The following is a 26271-nucleotide window of genomic DNA, read 5'->3' as shown; positions in this document are numbered from 1 at the left end:
TTTAGAAGTGGACACATGCAGTTACAACTCCCTGTGGACCCAAAGCATGGGTGGCTCCCTGGAACCCACCGGCGGTACATAAATATATTCCATTGCAGTGCCCAACACAGCTGATGTTACGTCAGCTGTAATGCAGGTGGGCAAAAAATTAATTGGATTACACTGTAGGCGAGGGCCCCCAAAAATTGGTGTACCAACAGTACTAATGTACCTGAGAAAAATTGCCCATGCCCAACCAAGAGGGCAGGTGAAACCCATTAATCGCTTTGGTTAATGTGGCTTAATTGGTAACTAGGCCTGGAGGCAGCCCAGTAAAAATAAAAATTGGTTGAGGTGAAAGTTTCAACGCTTTAATGAGCATTGAAACGTATAAAAATTGTTTAGAAAAATTATATGACTGAGCCTTGTGGGCCTAAGAAATATTGCCCGTTCGGCGTGATTATGTGAGGTTTCAGGAGGAGGAGCAGGAGGAGGAGGAGGAATATATTATTATACACAGATTGATGAATCAAAAAGGTCCCCGTTTTTGATGGGGATAGAGAACGATGCTTCCATCCGCGGGTGCAGCCTACGTATTGCTTAGGTTTCGCTGCTGTCCGCTGGTGGAGAAGAGAAGTCTGGGGAAATCCAGGCTTTGTTCATCTTGATGAGTGTTAGCCTGTCGGCACTGTCGGTTGACAGGCGGGTACGCTTGACTGGGGAGCAGTGACACAGTCTTGCTGGGGAGCCATAAAGCTGTCAAGGGCCTTAAAGAGTGTTGCCCTGCCTGTGCTGTACATGCTGCCTGATCTCCGCGCCTCCCCTACTACCTGGCCCTCGGAACTGTGCCTTCGGCCACTAGCGCTGTCGTATGGGAATTTCACCATCAGTTTGTCCGCCAGGGTCCTGTGGTATAGCAACACTCTCGAACCCCTTTCCTCTTCGGGTATAAGAGTGGAAAGGTTCTCCTTATACCGTTGGTCAAGCAGTGTGTACATCCAGTAATCCGTAGTGGCCAGAATGCGTGTAACGCGAGGGTCACGAGAAAGGCATCCTAACATGAAGTCAGCCATGTGTGCCAGGGTACCTGTACGCAACACATGGCTGTCCTCACTAGGAAGATCACTTTCAGGATCCTCCTCCTCCTCCTCAGGCCATACACGCTGAAAGGATGACAGGCAAGCAGCATGGGAACCCTCACCAGTGGGCCAAACTGTCTCTTCCCCCTCCTCCTCATCTTCCTCCTCCTCCTCCTCACCGCGCTGAGATATAGACAGGAGGGTGCTCTGACTATCCAGCGACATACTGTCTTCCCCCGGCTCTGTTTCCGAGCGCAAAGCGTCTGCCTTTATGCTTTGCAGGGAACTTCTCAAGAGGCATAGCAGAGGAATGGTGACGCTAATGATTGCAGCATCGCCGCTCACCACCTGGGTAGACTCCTCAAACTTTCCAAGGACCTGGCAGATGGCTGCCAACCAGGCCCACTCTTCTGAAAAGAATTGAGGAGGCTGACTCCCACTGCGCCGCCCATGTTGGAGTTGGTATTCCACTATAGCTCTACGCTGCTCATAGAGCCTGGCCAACATGTGGAGCATAGAGTTCCACCGTGTGGGCACGTCGCACAGCAGTCGGTGCACTGGCAGATTAAACCGATGTTGCAGGGTGCGCAGGGTGGCAGCGTCCGTGTAGGACTTGTGGAAATGTGCGCAGAGCCGGCACACCTTTCCGAGCAGGTCTGACAAGCGTGGGTAGCTTTTCAGAAAGCGCTGAACCACCAAATTAAAGACGTGGGCCAGGCATGGCACGTGCGTGAGGCTGCCGAGCTGCAGAGCCGCCACCAGGTTACGGCCGTTGTCACACACGACCATGCCAGGTTGGAGGCTCAGCGGCGCAAGCCAGCGGTCGGTCTGCTCTGTCAGACCCTGCAGCAGTTCGTGGGCCATGTGCCTCTTATCTCCTAAGCTGAGTAGTTTTAGCACGGCCTGCTGACGCTTGCCCACCGCTGTGCTGCCACGCCGCGCGACACCGACTGCTGGCGACGTGCTGCTGCTGCTGACACATCTTGATTGCGAGACAGAGGTTGCGTTGGAGGAGGAGGAGGAGGAGGGTGCTTTAGTGGAGGAAGCATACACCGCCGCAGATACCAGCACCGAGCTGGCGCCCGCAATTCTGGGGGTGGGTAGGACGTGAGCGGTCCCAGGCTCTGACTCTGTCCCAGCCTCCACTAAATTCACCCAATGTGCCGTCAGGGAGATATAGTGGCCCTGCCTGCCTCTGCTTGTCCACGTGTCTGTTGTTAAGTGGACCTTGGCAGTAACCGCGTTGGTTAGGGCGCATACAATGTTGCGGGAGACGTGGTCGTGCAGGGCTGGGACGGCACATCGGGAAAAATAGTGGCGACTAGGAACTAAGTAGCGCGGGGCCGCCGCCGCCATCATGCTTTTGAAGGACTCCGTTTCCACAACCCTATACGGCAGCATCTCCAGGCTGATAAATTTGGCTACGTGCACGTTTAACGCTTGAGCGTGCGGGTGCGTGGCGGCGTACTTGCGCTTGCGCTCAAACACTTGCGCTAGCGCCGGCTGGACGCTGCGATGACAGACATTGCTGGATGGGGACGAGGACAGCGGAGGTGAGGGTGTGGGTGCAGGCCAGGAGACGGTAGTGCCTGTGTCCTCAGAGGGAGGTTGGATCTCAGTGGCAGGTTGGGGCACAGGGGGAGGGGCAGCGGTGCAAACCGGAGGCGGTGAACGGCCTTCGTCCCACCTTGTCGGGTGCTTGGCCATCATATGTCTGCGCATGCTGGTGGTGGTGAGGCTGGTGGTGGTGGCTCCCCGGCTGATCTTGGCGCGACAAAGGTTGCACACCACTGTTCGTCGGTCGTCTGCACTCTCAGTGAAAAACTGCCAGACCTTTGAGCACCTCGGCCTCTGCAGGGTGGCATGGCGCGAGGGGGCACTTTGGGAAACAGTTGGTGGATTATTCGGTCTGGCCCTGCCTCTACCCCTGGACACTGCACTGCCTCTTGCAACCTGCCCTGCTGCTGCCCTTGCCTCCCCCTCTGAAGACCTGTCCTCAGTAGGCGTAGCAAACCAGGTGGGGTCAGTCACCTCATTGTCCTGCTGCTCTTCCTCCGAATCCTTTGTGCGCTCCTCCCTCGGACTTACTGCCCTTACTACTACCTCACTGATAGACAACTGTGTCTCATCGTCATCGGCCTCCTCACCCACTGAAAGGTCTTGAGACAGTTGGCGGAAGTCCCCAGCCTCATCCCCCGGACCCCGGGAACTTTCCAATGGTTGGGCATCAGTCACGATAAACTCCTCTGGTGGGAGAGGAACCACTGCTGCCCAATCTGAGCAGGAGCCCGAGAACAGTTCCTGGGAGTCTGCCCGCTCCTCAGAATGTCTCATTTTCATGGAGTGAGGAGGCTGGGTGGAAGGAGGAGCAGCAGCCAGAGGATTCTGAGTTGCAGCAGTGGACGGCGCAGAACTGTGGGTGGACGATAGATTGCTGGATGCACTTTCTGCCATCCACGACAGGACCTGCTCACACTGCTCATTTTCTAATAAAGGTCTACCGCATGGACCCATTAATTGTGAGATGAATGTGGGGACGCCAGAAACGTGCCTCTCTCCTAATCCCGCAGCAGTCGGCTGCGATACACCTGGATCAGGAGCTCGGCCTGTGCCCACACCCTGACTTGGGCCCCCGCGTCCTCGGCCGCGTCCACGTCCTCTAGGCCTACCCCTACCCCTCAGCATGTTGTATTACCACTAATGCAGAAACAGAACGCTGTAATTAAATGTACCGCTTATTGGCCTGTGGTTGGAGGCTGACTTCGCTTACGGAACGCCAGGAAATAATTTGGCGCAAGCCTGCTGTAACACTTAGCTGGCTGCATATGATTTTGTAGAACTACTACACCCAGCACAGACAGACCCAGAACACTGAGCACAGTGACAGGCAGGCCAAATAGATTTTTTGACCAATATTTTTTTAGAAAAGGCCCACTGCCTATATTCAATCAATAATATGTCTTCTGTCCCTGCCTCCACACTTCTGTCCCTAGGGTATGTCACAGAACTGCAGAGTGTTGCACTGTCAACTGCAACACAGCGGTGATTTCAGAGCCCAGACAGAGCCAGGAAATAATTTGGCGCAAGCCTGCTGTAACACTTATCTGGCTGCGTATGATTTTGTAGAACTACTACACCCAGCACAGACAGACCCAGAACACTGAGCACAGTGACAGGCAGGCCAAATAGATTTTTTGCCCAATATTTTTTAGAAAAGGCCCACTGCCTATATTCAATCAATAATATGTCTTCTGTCCCTGCCTCCACACTTCTGTCCCTGGAGTATTACTGCAGGGCGCAATGCTCTGCACGGCCGATATACAAAATAAAAAAAAAAAGTGCAACACTGCAAAAAGCAGCCTCCACAGTGCTGCACACGGTTAGATGTGGCCCTAAGAAGGACCGTTGGGGTTCTTGAAGCCTACAATAACTCCTAACACTCTCCCTATAGCAGCTCCAACACAATAGCACTTTCCCTCAGCTATGTCAGAATGCATCTGTGGCGAGCCGCGGGACGGGCCGATTTTTATACTCGGATGACACCTGATCTCGCCAGCCACTCACTGCAGGGGGGTGGTATAGGGCTTGAACGTCACAGGGGGAAGTTGTAATGCCTTCCCTGTCTTTCAATTGGCCAGAAAAGCGCGCTAACGTCTCAGAGATGAACGTGAAAGTAACCCGAACATCGCGTGGTGCTCGTTACGAGTAACAAGCATCTCGAACACGCTAATACTCGAACGAGTATTAAACTCGGACGAGTACGTTCGCTCATCTCTAGTTATGACCCAACTTACTTGGTTTTTATTAAAGAGAATCTGTTGCCTACTTTTAGCTCCATGAGCTAAGCTAAGGGGCTGAAAGTAGGTGACTCGCTGAGTCTGGGGATGTAACTGTTATAGTTACTTTCCCTGTCATTCTCCCAATGTCAGCATTGAAAGCTGATGCTTAATGCATTGAGTGGCATGCTAAAACATCCACCCATTCTAATTAAACAATGGGCGGACTACTTAGCAGCACTGCTCAATGTGCTGAACAGCGGTGTTCAGCATGGACACCAGGGAATTATGGGGGATGTAAGTATTACATCCCCGGAATCAGTGGGTCACCTTCTTTCAGCCCATAAGCTTAGCTCATAAAAGTAGTTGACAGAGTCTCTGTACGTTGAGTGAATTGAAGTATATGAATTTTAATAGCAATATGGTTGTGTAGGACAGCTTGCAGTATTTTGACTAACCTTGTCTCCCATTCCTCAGTCGTTTTGCAGTTAAAACTGATCTAATAGGTTCTTTGCTTTCTCCTGGCAGCAAGTCGTGTCTATCCAGGTAGGGCTTTCAAAGTCCTACTGCTTAGAAACTTGTTCTATCTTTTATGTACAACTTCCAATATGTGTTTTTAGGAATTTTTCTGGATGTGACTTTTAACAACTATGTATTTGTATTAACTAATATGCATTAAAGTGAACATTGTGTAAGTATTTAATCTATGGTAGCAGCGCTAACGAGAAGTTCTAGTATTCTATTTTATATTCAAGAGCTAATTATAACCTTTAATATAGATTTTTTAATTAAGTGTTCATTTTAAAATTCCTATCCTTTAAAATCCCCTAAACGCTCATGTATATATCCAAATGTTGTAACTAATAGAATAGCTCTTACATACATATATAATATATAGCATACTTCTGCTACATTTCTTTCTCTTTTCCTTCCCATTACTCCATTGCCTTTGTTCCTTCACACTGGTATAAATTATAAGCTTTCCACCCCCTTCTTTCATGATTATAAGCTTTTCATAATTAATTACGTACATTAGAAATTAGCGAACACAGGCAAAACAACTTAAAAGAAGTATAGATGAAAATATGCAGAAAAGGTTACATTAATGTGTAGGAAACATTGTTTATGAGCGCACAAGATACCTTGCGCTTGTTAAATCATCTTCCCCTCTATTTTCTTCTATCATCTCCCGTCTCAGTTGCAGGAACATTTGCTTGGCAGCTATTATATATAAAGAGTGCAGAGTAAACAAAAGGATAAATCTTAACACTCCAATAACAGTGTGCATTATAGTCTATTCGTAAAGGATAAATCTGAACACTCCAATAACCAGATTCTTTATATTCTCCTAATAAATATGCAGCATTTCTGTTCCCAGTAATCACATAGGGTTTGCTTTATATGCTCAGACCATATCTTAGCAGTGGGAGGAAGTTGAAATTTTAAGGTCAATATATCCCAGTTATAACATCATTTTAATTCATTCTAGGCCACAGGAACCAAATAGAAAGAAGCCTGAGTTTGCATTCACGATATTGTAGCAATTACAGTGGCTATTGATCATTCCAAGAAAAAAATAGTGTAATACAGTGTTTCTTAATCTGTCAAACTGTGATCAGGCCAAGACTTCTAAGTGTTTCTGGTCTGATTGCTCCTGGTTAATTAACATTCTTTGAATTGCTGATCACTCATTGAGATGTTACCTACCTGGTTACAGCATTGTCCAATATATTTTGTAGGTACTTTAGAAAGGCTTGCTCAGTTATCCCATCATTATAACATAGTATGTAAGGCTGAAAAAAGACATATGTCCATCCAGTTCAGCCTATTACCCCCCACCCCAATCTTGATCGGGAGGAAGGCAAAAAAAAAAACCAATGAGGTAGAAGCCAATTTTTCCCATTTGAGGGGAAAAAATTCCTTCCTGACTCCAATCTGGCCATCGGAATAATCCCCGGATCACCGACCCTTCTGATGTTATTAATGATTATACGATATAATATTGTATTGCTCAAAGGCCCCTCTTGAATCATAAAGCAATATTTCAAACTAGTGGACAGTGTAATAATATTTACTCAGATTGTCAAAGTTTTATGAAGTATCCAGCCGATGTAAATAGGGCTATTGGTAGCCCAGTAATTTTAGCATTGATCTTTGCCAGTTATTTTCAAATTCAGATGTCAGATTATATTTGTTATATTTATCGCCTGGCAATATCCCATTGTCCCAGCTGCTGTGGGCCCAGTAAGGATGCTGAGTGGTCCATAAAAATAGGGCATCGCCATCCTACCATTCATACTAGAGAAGGTACTTCAAACACTTATGCTATTTGTTGGCTGCTATTTAAATCTGTGCTTCAGTTATCACAATAAATAGATCATATTAGGATGGTAGAAGGTAATCTAACCCTCATCTCAAATCCACACCCCTCCAAAAAAAGAAAACAGCATTTATCAACCTTTCAAAATATTGTATTCTTCTTCTGCCATAGGTTGAGTTACGCAGGGTTCCCGGGTTGGCATAAATTCTGCTAATCTACCTCTTTTGCCAAATGCTAGTCTTTCACATAGTATAGAAAAGTTAAGGTATTTAATCTGCACCTCCACCACAGGAACATATCTTACAATCCATTATTTAACGACATATTTTTAGTATAAAAAAGCTATTTTTTTATTTTTGTTTTGTACTCCACGCTTTCAAAAATTGATAACTTTTTGTTTTTCCATTGTCATAGTTGTCTGAGGGCTTGTTTTTTGCAGCACATGCTCTATTTTTCAATGGTACCATTTTGTATACATTATATCATATAAAAAACTTAAAAGGAAAACCTCTAACTGTGGTAACATGGGAAAAAACACAAATGCACCATTTTTTAAAGGGGTCTTGTTTTTAAGGCATGTTGTGCAGCAGAAATGGCATGTTAACTTTATTCTGTGGATGAGTACAATTTTGGAGATACCAAATTTATATAGTTTGTTTTGTTGTACTACTTTTCAAAAATTGTAATATTTTATTTTTTAATGTACTTTCTGTTGCCATCTTCTGACCCCCCCAGAATTTTTTTTCTGTTAATGGATTAATGGGTTGCATGACGGCTTGTTTTTTTGGAGTATATCATGTAGTTTCTATTTGGTACAATTTTGAGGTATATCTGACTTTTTTATCGCTTTCTCTTAAATTTATCTTGGAAACAGGGTGACAAAAAAGCGCAATTCTGGTGTTGTGTTTATTTTATGCTGATATTCACTGTGTGTGATAAATACTGCAATACCTGTATATTGTATACAATAGTATATTGCATTTCTGTGGGTATTCTATTAAGCACACATGCAGAGTGGAGCCCTCGGCCGGGGATTGACATTTCTGTGCGGGGCTCTGCGAGGCCCGCACAGAGAGCATGCCGCAATTTGTTTTCCGTGCGTGATTTCACACAGACAAATCACGGGCGTATGCCTAGGATTGCATTTTTCAATGTACTCCTATGGCAGCAGCCCCGGGTGGAAATTCTGCGGGAATTCCCACCGCGGAATTTCCGCCCGTGTGCAGGGGGCCTAAGTCTAGATCTTCTGCAGGAAAAAGACATTACAGTTTTGGACAAACAGAACTTGTTCTACTTTAAATGGCTGTAGCTCTGCTTCTATCAGTGATATTGGACTGCTGATGATTAAAGGGGTGGTCTCGCGAAACAAAGTGGGGTTATACACTTCCGTATGGCCATATTAATGCACTTTGTAATATACATCGTGCATTAAATATGAGCCATACAGAAGTTATTCCACTTACCTGCTCCGTTGCTAGCGTCCTCGTCTCCATGGTTCCGTCTAAATTCGCCGGCAGCTTGCTTTTTTAGACGCCCTTGCGCAGTCCGGTCTTCTCCATTCAGCATGAGCCGCTTCAGTGTGCTCCCCGCTACAGCTCTTCTGCGCATGCGCAGACGAGCTGTCACTGCTCGGGAGCGCTCTGGAGCGGCCATTCTGTACCTTCCTCTGTTAGAGGAAGGTGCAGAGCTGCCGAGCTGTCCGGAGAAGCCGCCCTGCTGTCCCGCCGTCCAGCTGTCCTGGTAAGTGATGGGCCGGGGGGGGGCTGCCGCTGCGCCGGGCTGCCGCTGCGATGGGGGGGCTGCCGCTGTGATGGGGGGGCTGCCGCTGCGATGGGGGGGCTGTCGCTGCGCCGGGGGAAGTAGCGCTGGGCCGGGGGGGGGGGCTGTCGCTGCGTCGGGGAACTAGCGCTGGGCCGGGGGGGGGCTGTCGCTGGGCGGGGGGGGCTGTCGCTAGGCCGGGGGAACTAGCGCTGGGCCGGGGGGGGGCTGTCGCTGCGCTGGGGGAACTAGCGCTGGGCCGGGGGGGCTGTCGCTGCGCCGGGGGGGCTGCCGCTGTGATGGGGGGGGAGGGTTGGGGGGGGGTGCGCCGGTTACCTGCTGCCTGGCGGTGGGTGACTGGTCGGCAGCTGCGGTGGGTCCGGTCGGCGGCTGCGGGGCGTCTGGTTGGCATGGAGACACAGCTGGCAGCGTCTCAGGAGCGCGCACGTCGGGCTGCAGCGAGCGACGGGAAAAGAGCCGGCGGCCATCTTGGGGAAACTTTTATAAGTTGCTGAAACGCTGGAACGGTAAGTACGAACCAGCTAGAAATGTCATTTACAGGGGGGCTTAGTAATATGTACTTAATGGGGGGGACTGGGCAAAAAAAAAAATTCACTGCTTCCTCGAGACATCTCCTTTAAGACTCTTGGCTTTAAAATGACACCAAAATCATGTCAGTAGCCCTTATAGGACCGGAGCTACAGCCGTTTGAAGTGGGGTTGGGAATACTGAATTTAGAGCTGTCATATTTAGTCAGTGTGCAGAGAGCAGCCCTCAGTAGAGAAGATCTGTGATTCTACTGTATATCTCCCTGTCCCAGATAGCATTAGGGCCCCTTTTCCATAGAAAAGGAGTGAAATGATGAGGACTTGCTCATCTAATTACTCCTCAAGAATGCGTAACCATGCAGTTGCTACTGTCATTGCTGACTATGGACTATGGCATCTAAAAGTTTGTTCAAGAAAAAAAATGTAAAAACTTTTTTACTTTACATAAGTGAATTCTATTTGGTCTTTCTATTACTAGAAGAACAATGATAACAATCTTTATGGTTTGGGCTTTTCGCATTTCCTTTGTCTTGACCAGTGTTCCCTCTAGTATATACTGAGGCAGGAATTTGTGTCTCGAAAGACATCTTTTTGCTGGATTAATGCTAAAGGTCAGGTTAATTCATCCTATCTTTGAATCTTCTACTTGTTGATGTTTGGGCCTTGCATTGTTTTTTTGTCTCTCCATTATCCTTTAAAGCCTCAAACAGAGCGTGTATTTGTGTGCGTGTATACAAGCACAAAACAGCTCGTCTATTAGAACCATTAGTTTTCTATGGTGTGGTCACATGTCCGTTTTTTACAGGCGTGAAAATACTCGCACCTGTAAAGATAGGACATGTGTGCATTGCATAGCTCCGTGCTCCGCAATTCCCTCAGTACTGTACAATGTGACAGCTGTGGCAGAGGACCACGATGTTCTCCCATTGCTTTCAATTAGGGCCGGCACTGCAGCTGCCCCATTGAAAGCAATGGGATGCAGGCAACCCGCGCAGTGATTTTCGGGGAAGCGCTTGAAATATAAGCCCTTCCTTGCAAATCATCCCTAGCTTGTGATAAAAAAATAAAATATATATATACTCACCTCTCCACCGCTGTCGGGGCTCGGCACATCTTGCCACTTGCCACTTGTTTAAAATCCCCACCTCCTGAAAGGGCTGTGTCTGATTGGCTGAGCACTCAGCCAATCAGAGGCAGCGATCAGCCATTCATTGAATTCAGCCAGACACAGCGCTTTCAGGAAGTGGGGATTTAAAAATCCCCGCCTGCTGAAAGAGCTTCAGAGCAGTCCCAGGGAGCCAAGCGGCAGAGAGGTGAGTATATATATATTTTTATTTTTTACACAAGCTAGGGATGATTTTCAAGCCCTTCCCCAAAAATCACTGCAGTGGTTGCCTGCATCCCATTGCTTTCAATGAGGCTGCCGGCAGAAGCGGCGCCCCCATTGAAAGCAATGGGAGAGTATTGCGTTCCTTTGCCACAGCTGTCACAGCTTTCACAGCTGTGGCAGGGGATTCTTTACTCCCTGTGGGGAGTCCCCTGGCCACTAAACACTGTGACAGTGTTCAGTAATGAGGGGACTCCCCGTGGGGAATATTCACGTGCAGCACGTATCTTCCTGGTGCACGAATGGCCCATCTTTTGCAGGTGTGCAAATTTGCACGCCTGTAAAACACAGACATGTGACCACATCATAGGAAAACAAAGGTTCTAATAGACACGTGGTTTTGTGCGCACATACGCGCGCACAAATACACGCTCATCTGAACAAGACGTATTGGTTCTAATATACGTGCTGTTTTGTGTGCACATGCGCATGCACAAATACATGCTTGTCTGAACGAGGCCTGAAAGTAATGGGCACGGAGCTTTAGTCACGCGTATTTTGCATATCCATGCAGCGCATTTTTTTGTGCAGCAAGGATGCATCAAAATACACGCTCATCTGCCCAAGGCCTTAGACCGTTTCGATAATTGAGGCTCAATATGCTGGCATACAGAAAAAAGGAAAAAAAAGTATGTTAAAAATAGCCCATTTAAGTCCCTATATAGACCCAAAGGCGTGAATAAAAATAAGTATTTGTATCAGTAAATAAAGAAAGAAGTAAATACAGAGAAAACACACTTTATACTGCAGGCTTCATCCAAAGTGTAACATCACATATTTGTTAAGAGTTGCATGCCTCCTAATGAGTTTGATGCACCCCTGGCTGTCAGTCCACTAGGGGGAGCCAACGTGCCCCTCTTTACTTCATTCTGATGATGTCACATGAGTGTTTTTATTGCTATGCTGCATTAAACTGTGATGATGTCTCAGTTGTTTCTCACTTCAGTGCTCTATTGTGTTCATGTCAACGCTTTATTTGCAAATGCTCTATTTTCATGTAACAATAGACTGTATTTTCATCTAGACATTGTATTCTACTAAGATGATGTCTCACTAATCTTTATATTAATTCCTGCGCTTTGTTCTATTTTAATGCTGCTGTAAAAGTATATTTTTGATTGTGATTTGTGATCATGTCTTGTATGACTTTATCGTTAGGTTGTTTTCTATTTATATGCAATATGATGTCATAATAGTGTTTATTATTATTCCTCAGCTATGCTCTATATAGTTCATACAACAGTCAGCCCGGGGTTTACCCAAACGTGTGTGCCAATCCCCATACACTATCCTGGCGTGAATGCATGCGTAATATGCACCAAGATAGTGCATGGCATGACTTATTACACATGCGGATCATATGAGTAGCAATATTAAAGTCTATAGGATCTATGTACTGCGTGTTACGCATGCAAAAACTGCACAGATAATACATAGTGTGTATACGGTCGTGTAAGCCCGGCCTAACCTGTGCTCTATTTTGATGGTGTCACTACACGAGACGACATAAAGATGTTGCCGCCTCAGTTTAGGATATTTTGTAAGTCTATGATGAAAAAATTACAGTCTGAAATGATAGAAAGTTGAGTGTCTGGTTTATTCGGCATGTTGACCAGGCTGTATAGCAGAATCGTACTTACCGTGTTTCCCCAAAAATAAGTCCCTGTCTTATATTAAAGGAGGCACAGGGTTTTATTTTCAGGGGATGTCTTATCATACTTACCAAGTAGGCGACGTCTGGGTCCCTTCACTGGTTTTCTGAGCTCCAATGTGCTTGTTTCAGTCCTCAGTCTCCAACAGAAGATCTCTTCTTGGTAACAGGGTTTGTAAACCTCGCTTCCAGGAAGCGATGGCTCTGATTGGTTCTCGAGCACTGCAGTTCAGTCAATCAATGCAGTACTCAAAGAATCCATCACATTGGTTCATCGAGCGCTGCACTGATTGGCTCAGCCGCTGCACTCGAGAATCAATCAGAGCTATCGTTTGATCGAGGTGGGGTTTACGAACCTCGTTACCAGCAAGCGATTTTCTGTCAGCAGCTGAGGGCTGCAAGCAAGCCTGCCGGAACTCTGTAGACCAGCGGAAGGGACCCAGACGGTGCCTGCTAGGCAATGTATTGATTTTATATGTAGTGCAGCCAGGGCTTATTTTTGGGGTAGGACTTATATTTCAAGCCTTTTCCTCTTCCCCCCCCAAAAAAAAAAATCAGGGTTAGGCTTATTTTAGGGGCATGTCCTATTTTTGGGGAAACACGGTAGAATATTTAGATACAGTAAGCAGAATTTCTTTCAGTAGCATCCATAGAATTATGTCTGTAGCTTATCTATAGGATTTCCATATCCGCAAGCTATGGGATTCCTACGATTCTTTAACTTGGCAGTCACATAAAGGAGGAGATTTATTGGAAAGATGATTGTGCATGTGTACTGTGCCCCCAATTGAAGAAATTGCTTTGTTTGCGGGTTTCCGTAACCCCCATAGAGCCGCATACACTGAAGTGCGCACTCCACTTCTTCAATTAGCTCTTACATTATGTAGCAACCTTAGCTTGCAAAACATTGGGGCTCCCGATTCCTGTATAGATGTGGGACCTCCACTAATCAAACATTTATACCTTGTATTTTATTTACTGTACCTATTTACCATGTTTCCCCAAAAATAATACACTGTCTTATATTAATTTTTGCCCCAAAAGAGGCACAGTGGCTTATTTTTGGTGGAGGGTGTCCCTCGCGCTTGTCACCGGCGCTGCGGCAGGTTGACACAACACTCTCTTTCTGGTGACAGGGCTTTGAATACCCTCCCTTCAGCAAGCAAGTGCCGTGATTGGATCACAAGCACTGTTGCTCAGCCATTCAGAGCTGGCTTATTATCAGGCTAGGGCTTATTTTGGGGGAAATAGGAAAATGTAACTGTAAGCTGATGGTGATATAAACAGGAATACAAATCATATATAGGCAGGTGGGCACTGGAAATAGGATACATAGCCACAGAACAACACTCAAAAGACACCAAGAAAGGCAAAAAGACAGACTGGAATAAAAACAGTTTTAACCCTTTGCAATCCAATTTTGGATTCAGGGTTTCCTAGGGGGCTTTCTCTTTCTGCCATTATACAATGGCACCATCTGCTGGCTAGAGCCAGTACTGCGGTATAGGACATGCTGGAGAGGCCCCCAACAATAGAGCGGCCAGTAATATACAGTAAGAATACCCAACCGGATGTCTTTCGACATCGGAGCAGTACAGCCTTTAATCAGAATGTCTTTAGACGTCAGACAGGGTATTGGAAAGGGTTAAAGTAGTAAGTGGAGCACAAATGTACAGCAGAGCTGCCAAATTATTAAGGACTGGCTTCATAAAACCCTCCTTCAACGATGAAACATTTCCCATTACAAGATATTAGAAGATGCATTTATTTCTTTGTTTGTTTGTATTTTAGGTGGCAGTTCGGAAGAAATACCTACTTTACTGCACTGTGCAGCGAAGCTCGGACTCAAGGAGGTGGCACGTCTACTAATGCAAAGCCCAGCAGCAAATTACATTAGCAAAATTACTAATAAATATGGAGATGATCCTGCTAAAATGGCTGAAAAGCATGGGCACCTAGATATCCAGGATATCATTTATCAAGGAACAGTAAGTGCCAAACACTTAGTTCAGGTGCTTTTGTCTTACACTCTTTTCTCTATAGCAGGTTTAACTTTTGCAGTTGAGAACAATGCAGTACATTAACAAATCTGAAAGATATACCAACCTCATTCCAGCTCTGAGTGCCAATCCGTTTGTATGGCAAGACGTAATTAATTGATTGGCTGGCTTCGTTATACTTTAGTTCAATAGCATTTTATGGCACTTTTCCTTTCTTACTTTACTTATTCTATAGTACCTGATATATCAATATCTACTAAATATTAGCTGTAAATAAAAGGGCTTGCATATAATTTTTTTTATTCTTTTGCTCCTTATTATGGACAGGACCAGACATCTAGTCCTGTCCATAACAAGAGCAGAAAGTGTAATAGGAGTGCGGCACTCCCATTGATTTCAATGGGAGTGAAGCTAGCACCTTCGCTTGCTGCCCTGACCTCTGATGACAATGATGTCCCGCCCACTGCACTGCCATTGAGGGGATGATCAACTGATGGACAAAGATCCCGAATGGAGGATCCCTGCCAATCAACTACTGAAGATTTAGCTAGAGGATAGGTCATCAGTTGTGTATGACGGAAACACCCCTTTAACAAGGTCTCAGGTAGTTTAGGACAATTCTTTGTCTAAATCAACAGTGCTAAATGTAATATATATATATATATATATATATATATATATATATATCTTTTGAGAGCATGGACTATTCTGGGAATGTGACTTTGCCAGTGACGGTGCTTCAAAGTGCGATGGGCACTTGATTTTGAAATTCTGTCTCACAACCCGCCTGTTGCACAAATTTTCTTGGACTTGGAGATGCTTTTCCATCAGTCTTTCTTACTTTGTGCCGCTTGTCGATGTCCATGATCTTCCAAAACATTTCTTGTGGACATTCTGAACAGTTCCATCAGTTTCAAACTTTTCTCTAATTCCAGAGACAGTAAGTTGCATAGGTGGATTTGTTTGAAACTGTCTTTGCACTTCAACTGTATTTTTAAACTTCCAGTAGCACTTTAGGATAAATGTCCTTTGGTCAAATCTTAGCCTGGCTTCACCCATTATTTCTAATTGTTTAAGCCTGAAAAGGAGGTAAAATTAAGAGGGGGAGATAAATCAAAACTCTAATAAAGGAAAACTGGCTTAGATGCCCGTAGCAACCAATCAGGTCTCTACTTTCATTTTCTTCTCATTGATTGCTAAGGGACATTTTTTTGGGACACCCTGTATATCAACCACACTTCTGCCAGTGATCCTGTTGTTACAGTAGTAGTACCAACGAGATCATTTACATGTATATCCATCACAGAGCATAAAGTAGCCCTTGCTGATATCGTGTATATTTACAGGGGGAGGACAAAAATATGGAAACACCATACAAAATGCATGGGATTTTAACCATTAGCGTTTAACACCAAATTTGTGTTTATTCACCTCTTGCCCTGCTCTGGGCGGTTTTGGGAGCCAGCCACCTGGCAGCATCTGTGTCATATTACCTCCACTTAAGTTACATGGGATTATAAATCATATTTTAATAAGCATGTAGAGGCTGATTTTAAGGTTTGCATTTTGCACAGTGTTTCCATATTTTTATCCACCCCCTGCTTGTGTGTGTATATATATATATATATATATATATATATATATATGTGTGTGTGTGTGTGTGTAACATTAAGCATGAGGGGTTAACTTCCAATTTTTAAATTACTAAAACACTAAACAAACAGATAATGTGCTTCCTCTGAAATTGTATCAAGTACTTCTGCTTTTGTAAGCAAAACTATTGCAGGAGAATATGTCAAACACTTCCTCTACCCCCTCTAGAGATCTGAAGGCAGTTTCTTAACGGATCTCCATAGTGACATAATATATGTCTACATGCTGCACTGTATAGTAAATCTGTCATATAATACAGTATTATCTAGGTAATACATGTAGGTACCAATGTGAAGTCCTGTATCACAGCGAAATCTCTCTAGAGATACAGTACGCCATGTTATTCCAAGGGAAACAGAACAGCCATTGCAATGATCTGCTTTGCCTCCAACTTAACTGAGTTCAAGTACTAATAATTTTACTACGAAACATAAATCCACCCTAATTATGCAGCAGCACCCGCCTGCAATGTAATAGTTTGCAAATAACCCTACAGAAGCAACTGTTCCTACTGGTTGCGGCACCGGAGAAAAGGTGTTGATACCAAGAATACCGATTATCTCTACAGATATTCTCCTACACTTTACATGGTTGTATTTCCCAGTAAAGCTTTGCTTTGCAATGACTATTAACTAAATGCAGGGGAAAACATTGAGGGTGGTGGGGTAGATTTGTGTGCCCCGCATGTTTTGCACAGTCAACTCTGTGCGGCGTGTTCACCTTTAAGCTCTCAAATTAACCATTATCTACTTACCCTGGATGGCAAAAAATAAAGAAACTCTGTAACACGAGCAAAATAGTGAGCCCAGCTACTTTCCATTAAATTCAACTTTAACGCAGGCCGAGCTGCGGGCACAGCTAGTCTTATATAAATGGTAATATAAATTGATAGGAAACCAGGCTACGTTGCTGGTGGCAACAGGGCATTCTAATGGATACGTGGATGCAGACTAGATGATTGAGAACACAAATCAATATTGGCTTTGATTGAATCTTCATTTTTACTGTTAATAAGATGACCCCTGAACAGACTGGTGACCTGTATATTGGAGATCACCATGTGCCAGATAGTTGAGAAATCCTATTACTGTATCTGCACTTAAATGGACACGAACTTTTCACACAACTTCTGACCATTTAACAGCCTCTGTGTGTATCATCAATCTTGTAATATACTCGTATTATTTTTTTTATATATAGCATTGAAAATCAAGTTGGAGTGCTTGCCACTAGAGGTGTCCCTTGTAGCACCTTTTCAATCCACTGCCTGTCATTAGGCATTCTTTTTCTCCAGTAACAGGGACTTAGAGCTATCCTGCGAGAAGTGGAGGCAAGGCTGACTTCATAGGCCGGCTCCCAGCACTCAGACTGAGAAGGATTCAGACTGATAAGGGGTCTGCAGGACCTTGCGTATGACATTATGATATCACACATCATTTCTACTGATACTTTGTTGAATGTTTGAATCCTTTATTACAACATGTAGCAAAGGGGTAGGCATTTTGACACTGCCAGGCTGCTGATTGGAGCAAGGCTGTGCAAAGCAGCATAGTAAGTCCCGGCCAGTACAGTACTAGCAGAATGGCTGGCTTAAGGCATACCCTAAGTGGACCGCAAGTATCAGGGCAGCAGAGAAATAGGAAACTCCCCATGGACAATTGAATTGATAGAGTTCAAATTGGGTACAAAGAATAGCAAAGCAGTGGCCAATAAAAATCTGGGCTGCTTTAGAAAAATTTTTGAAAACTCAGGTAGACTTTAAATTGCACTAGGTGTTGAATTCAATTTGACTTAAGGTGGTTTCACATCTGTACTCGGGGGTTCAGGAAAGGGGAATTCCCTTGCCAATGTCTCTGTCTTATGGCAGAACCGAATAGCTGCAAATGGACCCCATTGAATATAATGGGGTCAGTTTGCTTTTCACTCTGTGGCCCGTCTTTTTTCCAGCAGTGGAAGTGCTGCTGTTTTTCTTCCGGATCTGTGACGGAACCTCCGACTAGAGGTCCCAGCGAAGATGTGAAACCACCTTTAGTTGGTCTGGGACTTGTGGTTATTCTACATTTGTATGTTTGTTATATCAATAAATTGCATAAAATGATATTAATGTCCATAAAATAGTAGTTCGTAAGTAAAGTTCCATCTAACAATGTAATGATATCACATGACAAATGAACAGAATGACGGATGCAGCAGTGTTTTTAAGCTTGCTTGTGTATTGCTGAGGATGGATCGTAGTAATGGCCTGTCGCTGGACAATTTATGTGCAGTGACGCCTAATTTGCTGGGTATTGACAGTTATGTATTCAATTCATGTTTTTAATTATTTAAAGGTCACAAACTGCATATTCAAACAGCCTTTAACAAATGATTGAGCATGCAGCCTCTAAAGCATTTTATCAACCTTTATGTAATAGGAAGTTCCTAATGCTATACTGCGTGTGACTTACTAAGTGCCTACATTATGGGCTGAAATGTCTTAAAAAGATGTTCTGCTAAAATTATATTTTCCAACATAAAGCATGTATAATTGGTAATAGGCATTTGAGAGTTCTTATAAACCTAGTTGGATAGGTTTCAGCTTCAAATTATAATAGTCCATAGATGTTTCTCTATGTATTATTAAAGGGTTGTTCATTTGCAAACTATTGCTGGGCCTTTCCGCAGGATAGTTCATGAATAGTAGTTAAGCGGGAGTCCACCACCTGGAATCCATGCTGATCAACTGTTTTCTGAACTAGTGTGCTTGTGCACTGAGCTGATTTTGGCAGAAAACAGACAGTGCCATTCTCACTGCAATGGCCAGGTTTGGTATTGCAGGCTAAGATGCCATTGAAGTGAATAGGAACTGTGCCTGTATTGCCAAGCCTGACCACTGCTGTGGAAATGGAGCTGTCTGTTTCCTGCAGAAATCAGCTCAGTGCATAAGCACATTGGTCCAGAAATAGGTCATCGGTGGCAGTCCTGGGTGGTTGAATCCTACCAATCTACAGTTGATGGCCTAGCCTGCAAATAGTTCCCTTAATAGTTTGCGACTGGACAACCCCTTTAATTGGACAACCATAGTGGTTATTGTGGGTTAAATATGTACTTTCCGTTGTTAATTTTATCTTTATACATTTACTGCCTCTCAGTATGTCTCAGCATACCTATTCCTCTAATACATTGTTTTGTGTGTGAACTGTGCAAGGACAAACGCGGAAAAAGCATAGAAATGCATTAGTTAGTTTTACAGATGATTCACTTAATACTCTTTACACAAAGATTATCAATTCATTTCTCTTTCGCTCTCTTAGAGGAATTAATTGATATTATCACAGAAGTATAAGTGCCATAAAAGTACTCTTCAGTGATTTTGCCTAAACTATTGCTCATGTTTTTAGCTGGGTTCCATTAAAACTACTAATAGGACAAGTAATCTCCAGGAGTGTAGAAATATGTGAAGAAATCTACTTGCTATTAATGATTTGCAGGCAGAGATGCTTTTATACATCACCTCTGATTCAGCACACAAACTCAATGGACGGTGTCGGGAATTTAAAAAAATGCAGTAGATCAAGAAGAAATCAATACTCTGCCTCATTTTCTGCAGAGTCACGACTTCCAAATTGGAACATAAAACTAACAGACAACATGGAATCTATATTATGTAACATTGTGTGAATGTGAAGTCGCCTCTATTCCGTAAGGCCTCCCTCACACAGAACCAAGAACCAATCACAGTAATCTCTTGCTGGAGGCGGGGTTCTCAAACCTCGCTACCAGCAATAGATGATCTGTCAGTGCACAGGAAGCCTGGAGGAGCGCCAGAGATCAGTGGCAGGGACCCGGACGGCACCTGCTAGGGAAGTATTGTTTTTTAGGTTTTTTTTCAGCTTCCTTGGCTGACAGCGCAACCGAAATGCTGGCATGACGCATGCCAGCGCTGCTGAAACCGGGCTGAAGCTGTAGTAAATGCAGCATTGAAAAGCACAGCATTTCTTCAAACGCCTGTGTGAGGCAGGCCGAAGAATACCACATTAGAATAATAACACTGTTACATACTCTATCTCATAGTTACCACAAAATGGAGAAAAATAATCTTTCCGCTCTAAGAAACAGGAACTCGCTGTGGAGGCTTAAATGAAGATCTTGCGGTAAAGCAGTGATCTACAAGTAATGTTTACTACTTTCATACAGTGTGCAGCTTCCCATCTCTATACTACATGTTCTACACTAGGTTTTGCTACTGCACTCTATGTAAGGGGCATTCATATCACGTGTACTGGTTTCACCTGAATTAGACAAACTTTGGATGAAACCTGGATGTAATCATTGAATTGTACTGGTGAGATAGAGACTAAGTCTTTGTTTCATCGGGGTACCATTTTTTATGGCATTCTGTGCCAGAAAGAATAGAATGGTCGCACAACAGTAATAGACTTTATGACAGCAACCATTCTACCCCATATCAGCCAGCTATGCTGCCCCAGTAAAATCCAAGCCTGTAATAACCAGCCTTTTTGTCCCCCCCCCAAAAAAAAGCGACCATACTGCTACTAAAAAAGTACTCTGCCTTCATCATTGTTAGACTGGGTATCAGAACTTGAACCTAAGAACTCCTGTGCTAGAGATGGTGCCTCTTCCCAGTGAGCTATCCAGCTTGCTGGACAGCTCCCATGCTAAACCTAGCCTTGTTCCATGGTCTTGTCAATCCAGTTCCTGTCTCCCTGTCCTGGCCCCACCCTGCTTTTTATTTGGCTCATTCTAAAAGCCTGACCCTGCCACTGCACCAGTGCATGATTATTATGCTCTACAGCCGTGATCTAGCTCTTCTCCTCCTTCTTCACTACAAGTGACTTGAGTCTTCCCGATAATAACTCCTGGCTTCCCTCCCAACAACACTACCTGCCTCCTCCATCTATACTGCAACTTGAGACTTCCTGGTAACGACTCCTGGCTATCCTGACTACTCTCTAGTGTCCTGTATGGCTTCTACACTTGCGGCTCCTATCCAGTGCCGGAAGATGCTACACTGGTGTACATTGGACCCACCAAAGGAATTGATTCTGAGGGCCAACCTTCTATGTAGAAAATAATTCATATTCAGTTTTAGTTTTGAATTATCATTGATCTACATCAGGAACTTTGTTATATGTGAAATACAGCTTTTATTCTGCTGTGCTGACATATTTAAAGAGGTTACCCAACCAAAAACATTTTATCATCTATCCACGTGACAGGTGTTAAAAGTATAATCGCTGGGGGTCTGATCGTTGGCAGCGCCAAGGATCACGAGAAAGGCACATGGCTCCACTAAATTCTTTAGGACTGACAGAGAAGCCAAGCACATCTCCCACTGCTCCATTAACTAGAAGGACTAGATACGCTGTTCTAATGAACATTGAGGGTCCCAGTGCTTTGGAATGTGTGGAGCAATGCTATTTTTATCCTTAGCATGGCCTTAAAGGGGTTGTCCCGCGCCGAAACGGGTTTTTTTTTTTTTCAACAGCCCCCCCGTTCGGCGCGAGACAAACCCGATGCAGGGGCTTAAAAAAAAAACGCGCAGTACTTACCCGAATCCCTGCGCTTCGGTGACTTCTTACTTACCTTGTGAAGATGGCCGCAGGGATCTTCACCCTCGGTGGACCGCAGGGCTTCTGTGCGGTCCATTGCCGATTCCAGCCTCCTGATTGGCTGGAATCGGCACACGTGACGGGGCGGAGCTACGAGGGCAGCTCTCCAGCACGAGCAGCCCCATTCAAAACGGAGAACACCGGACTGCGCAAGCGCGTCTAATCGGGCGATTAGACGCTGAAAATTAGACGGCAGCATGGAGACGAGGACGCTAGCAACGGAACAGGTAAGTGAATAACTTCTGTTTGGCTCATATTTAATGCACGATGTATATTACAAAGTGCATTAATATGGCCATACAGAAGTGTATACCCCCACTTGCTTTCGCGGGACAACCCCTTTAATGACTGAGATGCATACCAGACCCTAATGTACATTTAAAGGGACACATCAAGTCCCTTATGGTTCCCTGGCTGCAGGTACTACAGTATAGTGACAGACATGCTGATTTCAGTAGTCTATCACTTATGCCACACCCTGTGTTATTTTCCCCACAAAATTGCGCAATGTATTGCATGAGTATCGGCTACACATTTGCGCACCCCTCAGACTGCCATGACAGTATAACAATAGTTGAAGTTAACAGATTTTCAAGATTATTAATTGTCAGAAGACACCTTGATTTGAATGATGATAAAGGGAGTTTGATGCAATAAGTGATATCTATATATATAAAGCTGAAAGCCCTCACTCACTCACTGACTGACTCACTCACTCACTCACTGACGGACTCGCCAAAAGTTCTCCAACTTCCCGATGTCGTAGAAACATGAATTTTGGCACAAGCATAGATTATCTCCAAAATAGGAAAAGTGATTGGGTCCCAACTCGATTATTCAATTCTAGCGCAAAAGAATTAGCGTCGAAATTTTACGTACGTAATCTAAATCTCTCACTTCCAAATGTCATAGAAACTTAAAATTTGGCACAGGCATTGAATATGTTATAAATAGGAAAAGTTAATGGGTCCCAACTCGATTATTCAATTTTATGCGCAAAATAATAAGCATCCAAATTTTACGTACGGAATCTAATTCTCTCACTTCCCGGTGTCATAGAAACTCGAAATTTGGCAGGAGCATTGATTATGTCATAAATAGGAAAAGCTAATGGGTCCCAACTCCATTATTCAATTCAATGCGCAAAAGAATTAGCGTCCAAATTTTACGTACGGAATGTAATTTTCTCACATAGAAACTTAAAATTTGGTACGGGCATTGAATATGTCATAAATAGGAAAAGTTAATGGGTCCCAACTCGATTATTCAATTCTATGTGCAAAATAATTAGTGTCCAAATTTTACGTACGGAATGTAATTTTCTCACTTTCCGGTGTCATAGAAACGTGAAATTTGGCACGAGCATTAATAATGTCATAAATAGGAAAAGCAAATGGGTCCCAACTCGATTATTCAATTCTATGCGCAAAAGAATTAGCGTCCAAATTTTACGTACGGAATCTAATTCTCTCACTTCCCAGTGTCATAGAAACTCGAAATGTGGCAGGAGCATTGATTATGTCAGAAATAGGAAAAGCTAATGGGTCCCAACTCGATTATTCAATTCTATGTGCCAAAGAATTAGCATCCAAATTTTACGTACGGAATGTAATTTTCTCACATAGAAACTTAAAATTTGGCACGGGCATTGAATATGTCATAAATAGGAAAAGTTAATGGGTCCCAACTCGATTATTCAATTCTATGTGCAAAATAATTAGTGTCCAAATTTTACGTACGGAATGTAATTTTCTCACTTTCCGGTGTCATAGAAACGTGAAATTTGGCACGAGCATTAATAATGTCATAAATAGGAAAAGCAAATGGGTCCCAACTCGATTATTCAATTCTATGCGCAAAAGAATTAGCGTCCAAATTTTACGTACGGAATCTAATTCTCTCACTTCCCAGTGTCATAGAAACTCGAAATGTGGCAGGAGCATTGATTATGTCAGAAATAGGAAAAGCTAATGGGTCCCAACTCGATTATTCAATTCTATGTGCTAAAGAATTAGCATCCAAATTTTACGTACGGAATGTAATTTTCTCACATAGAAACTTAAAATTTGGCACGGGCATTGAATATGTCATAAATAGGAAAAGTTAGTGGGTCCCAACTCGATTATTCAATTCTATGCGCAAAACAATTAGCGTCCAAATTTTACGTACGGAATGTATTTCTCACTTTCCGGTGTCATAGAAACGTGAAATTTGGCACGGGCATTGATTATGTCATACATAGGAAAAGCTAATGGGTCCCACCTCGATTGTTCAATTCCAAGCGCAAAAGAATTAGCATCCAAATTTTACATACAGAATGTAATTTTCTCAATTTCCGGTGTCATAGAAATGTGAAATTTGGCACGGGCATTGATTATTTCATAAATAGGAAAAGGTAATGGGTCCCAACTCGATTATTTAATTCTAGCGCAAAAGAATTAGCATCAAAATTTTACATACATATTCTAAATCTCTCTCTTCCCAATGTCATAGAAACATGAAATTTGCCATAAGCATTGAATATGTCATAAATAGGAAAAGTTAATGGGTCCTAACTCCATTATTCAATTCTAGCACAAAAGAACTAGCGTCCAAATTTTACATATGGAATCTAATTCTCTCACTTCTTGGTGTCATAGAAACATGAAATTTGGAACGGGCATTGATTACGTCATAAATAAGAAAAGTTAATGGGTCCCACCTCAATTGTTCAATTCTAAGTGCAAAAGAATTAGCGTCCACATTTTACGTACGAAATCTAATTCTCTCACTTCCCGATGTCATAGAAACTTGAAATTTGGCACGGGCATTGATTATGTCATAAATAGGAAAAGTTAATGGGTCCCACCTCGATTGTTCAATTCTAAGTGCAAAAGAATTAGCATCCAAATCTTACGTATGGAATCTAATTCTCTCACTTCCTGATGTCATTTTATATAAAGGAAACGTTGCATGGTTACCTCCCGTGGTGTTATCTGTGTAACGTAGAGAACTATGCAAAATGGTGAACATATGTTTTTCCTCGGTATCTCTAAAGTAACCATGACTTCAGAAGATTTTCCGTGTGAACACCAGATAAACTCCAGTACCAAATTAACTCGGGCGAAGCCGGGTATATCAGCTAGTTATATATAAGTTTATTCCAGTGTTTTATGTGGATGACATTCTAGCTGAGTATATATGTCAGGCATATAGGTGTATCTCAAGAATGCCAACTCTTGAAAAGTTATTGTTTCCAAGCCTGTTTCTTCATAGAACTTATAGTCCTACCTGGTTAGAACGTATTGTTTGGGTTTTCTACGGTTGGCCATAAAATCGTCAAGACATATAAATGTGCTGTCATTAAAAAAAACATTATTTTAAGGTTAATATGTCTGTATATAAAATTAAACGCTACATTAACTGTAATCCAAATTCTGTGGTTTACCTCATGGATTGTGTAATATGTAATATGCAGTGTGTGGGTAATACCACAGCCCTCCTTATAAACCTTGGTGGGGATGGCTCTGGTTTTTATATTTTGTGGTACTGAGAAGGTTAATAAATCTATCAGGGAATGCGATGACAGATGAAAGTTGCTGGATCATAAAACCTTTTGGTAACATTCTGGTAACTCAGCCACCTATGGCTCTTAATATCAGACAAAATATTACTTATCAGGGCTTAGTCACACAGGCACATCGGCACCCGTACACCGGCGCCGATGCGCCCATGTGACTGAGCCCTTACTGCAGGAAGAAGATGGTCATACTTCAAGACAGACGACTCCCCGCAGCGCTGAAGAACGAACACATGCCCGGCAATGAAGCCGGTCACATGTTCTTTCTCCCGGCGCTGCAGAGAGACGTCCGTCCTAAAGTGCGGCCGTCTTCTACCTGCAGTAACACGGGCGCTGATGGCCTGTGTGACTAAGCCCTCATTATTGGTTTGTGTATATAGTCAGTGGTAAAAGGAAGACAAGACACAATGGCCGGACACCATCAAGAAGGACATGGGGATGGACATTGGGCAGTTAAAAGCAGCCGTAGACAATAAAGAAGCATGGAGAGGACTGGCCTACAGAGTGTCTGAGAGTGGGACATGACTAAACGGATAGAATTGGAATATGGTTTCTAGGAGGATATTAGTCTCTATAATGTTTCATTAATTATTATTTATTAGTTTTTAGGTTTGTCCAGAAACGTATGCTGGTATTATGACGTTATATCGTAATTATTGCTCAGTGATGACTGGTTACTCTCCAATTGAATGCCTTTTTATTATTAATTTGACAAAAAAAATCACTGAAAGTGGCCATATACTTACTGATATACTAATACAAGAGGGCAGGTAAAAACACCCCTGATCCCTCAACATACAGACAGCCAAACTGCTATATGGAGGAGCAATTGCACAGGGGCAAGGTACTGATGAGCAACCAATCACACACCTTCTTTATATTGGGGGTGGCTGCTTAGTACTATTTTTGCACAAAAAGAGGGCATATACATGGCGTTAGGCCACATGGT

The 26271-nt window shown here is 43.6% G+C and overlaps 1 protein-coding gene across 2 annotated transcripts in view; it reads left to right on the top strand.

Moving 5' to 3' along the window:
* BANK1 (B cell scaffold protein with ankyrin repeats 1) overlaps positions 1–26271 on the top strand; it is a 308283-nt gene that overhangs the window by 90269 nt on the left and 191743 nt on the right. For both annotated transcript variants that reach the window (XM_066573970.1, XM_066573969.1), the window contains exon 7: positions 14290–14486. In XM_066573970.1, the coding sequence (XP_066430067.1) occupies positions 14290–14486 (197 nt within the window). The remainder of the gene's footprint in view (positions 1–14289; positions 14487–26271) is intronic.

This window comes from Eleutherodactylus coqui, chromosome 7 (assembly GCF_035609145.1).
Source record: "Eleutherodactylus coqui strain aEleCoq1 chromosome 7, aEleCoq1.hap1, whole genome shotgun sequence".
NCBI lineage: Eukaryota > Metazoa > Chordata > Amphibia > Anura > Eleutherodactylidae > Eleutherodactylus > Eleutherodactylus coqui.
The sequence above is the reverse complement of the archived record's forward strand: the minus strand, read 5'-3'. Positions and strand labels throughout refer to the sequence as shown.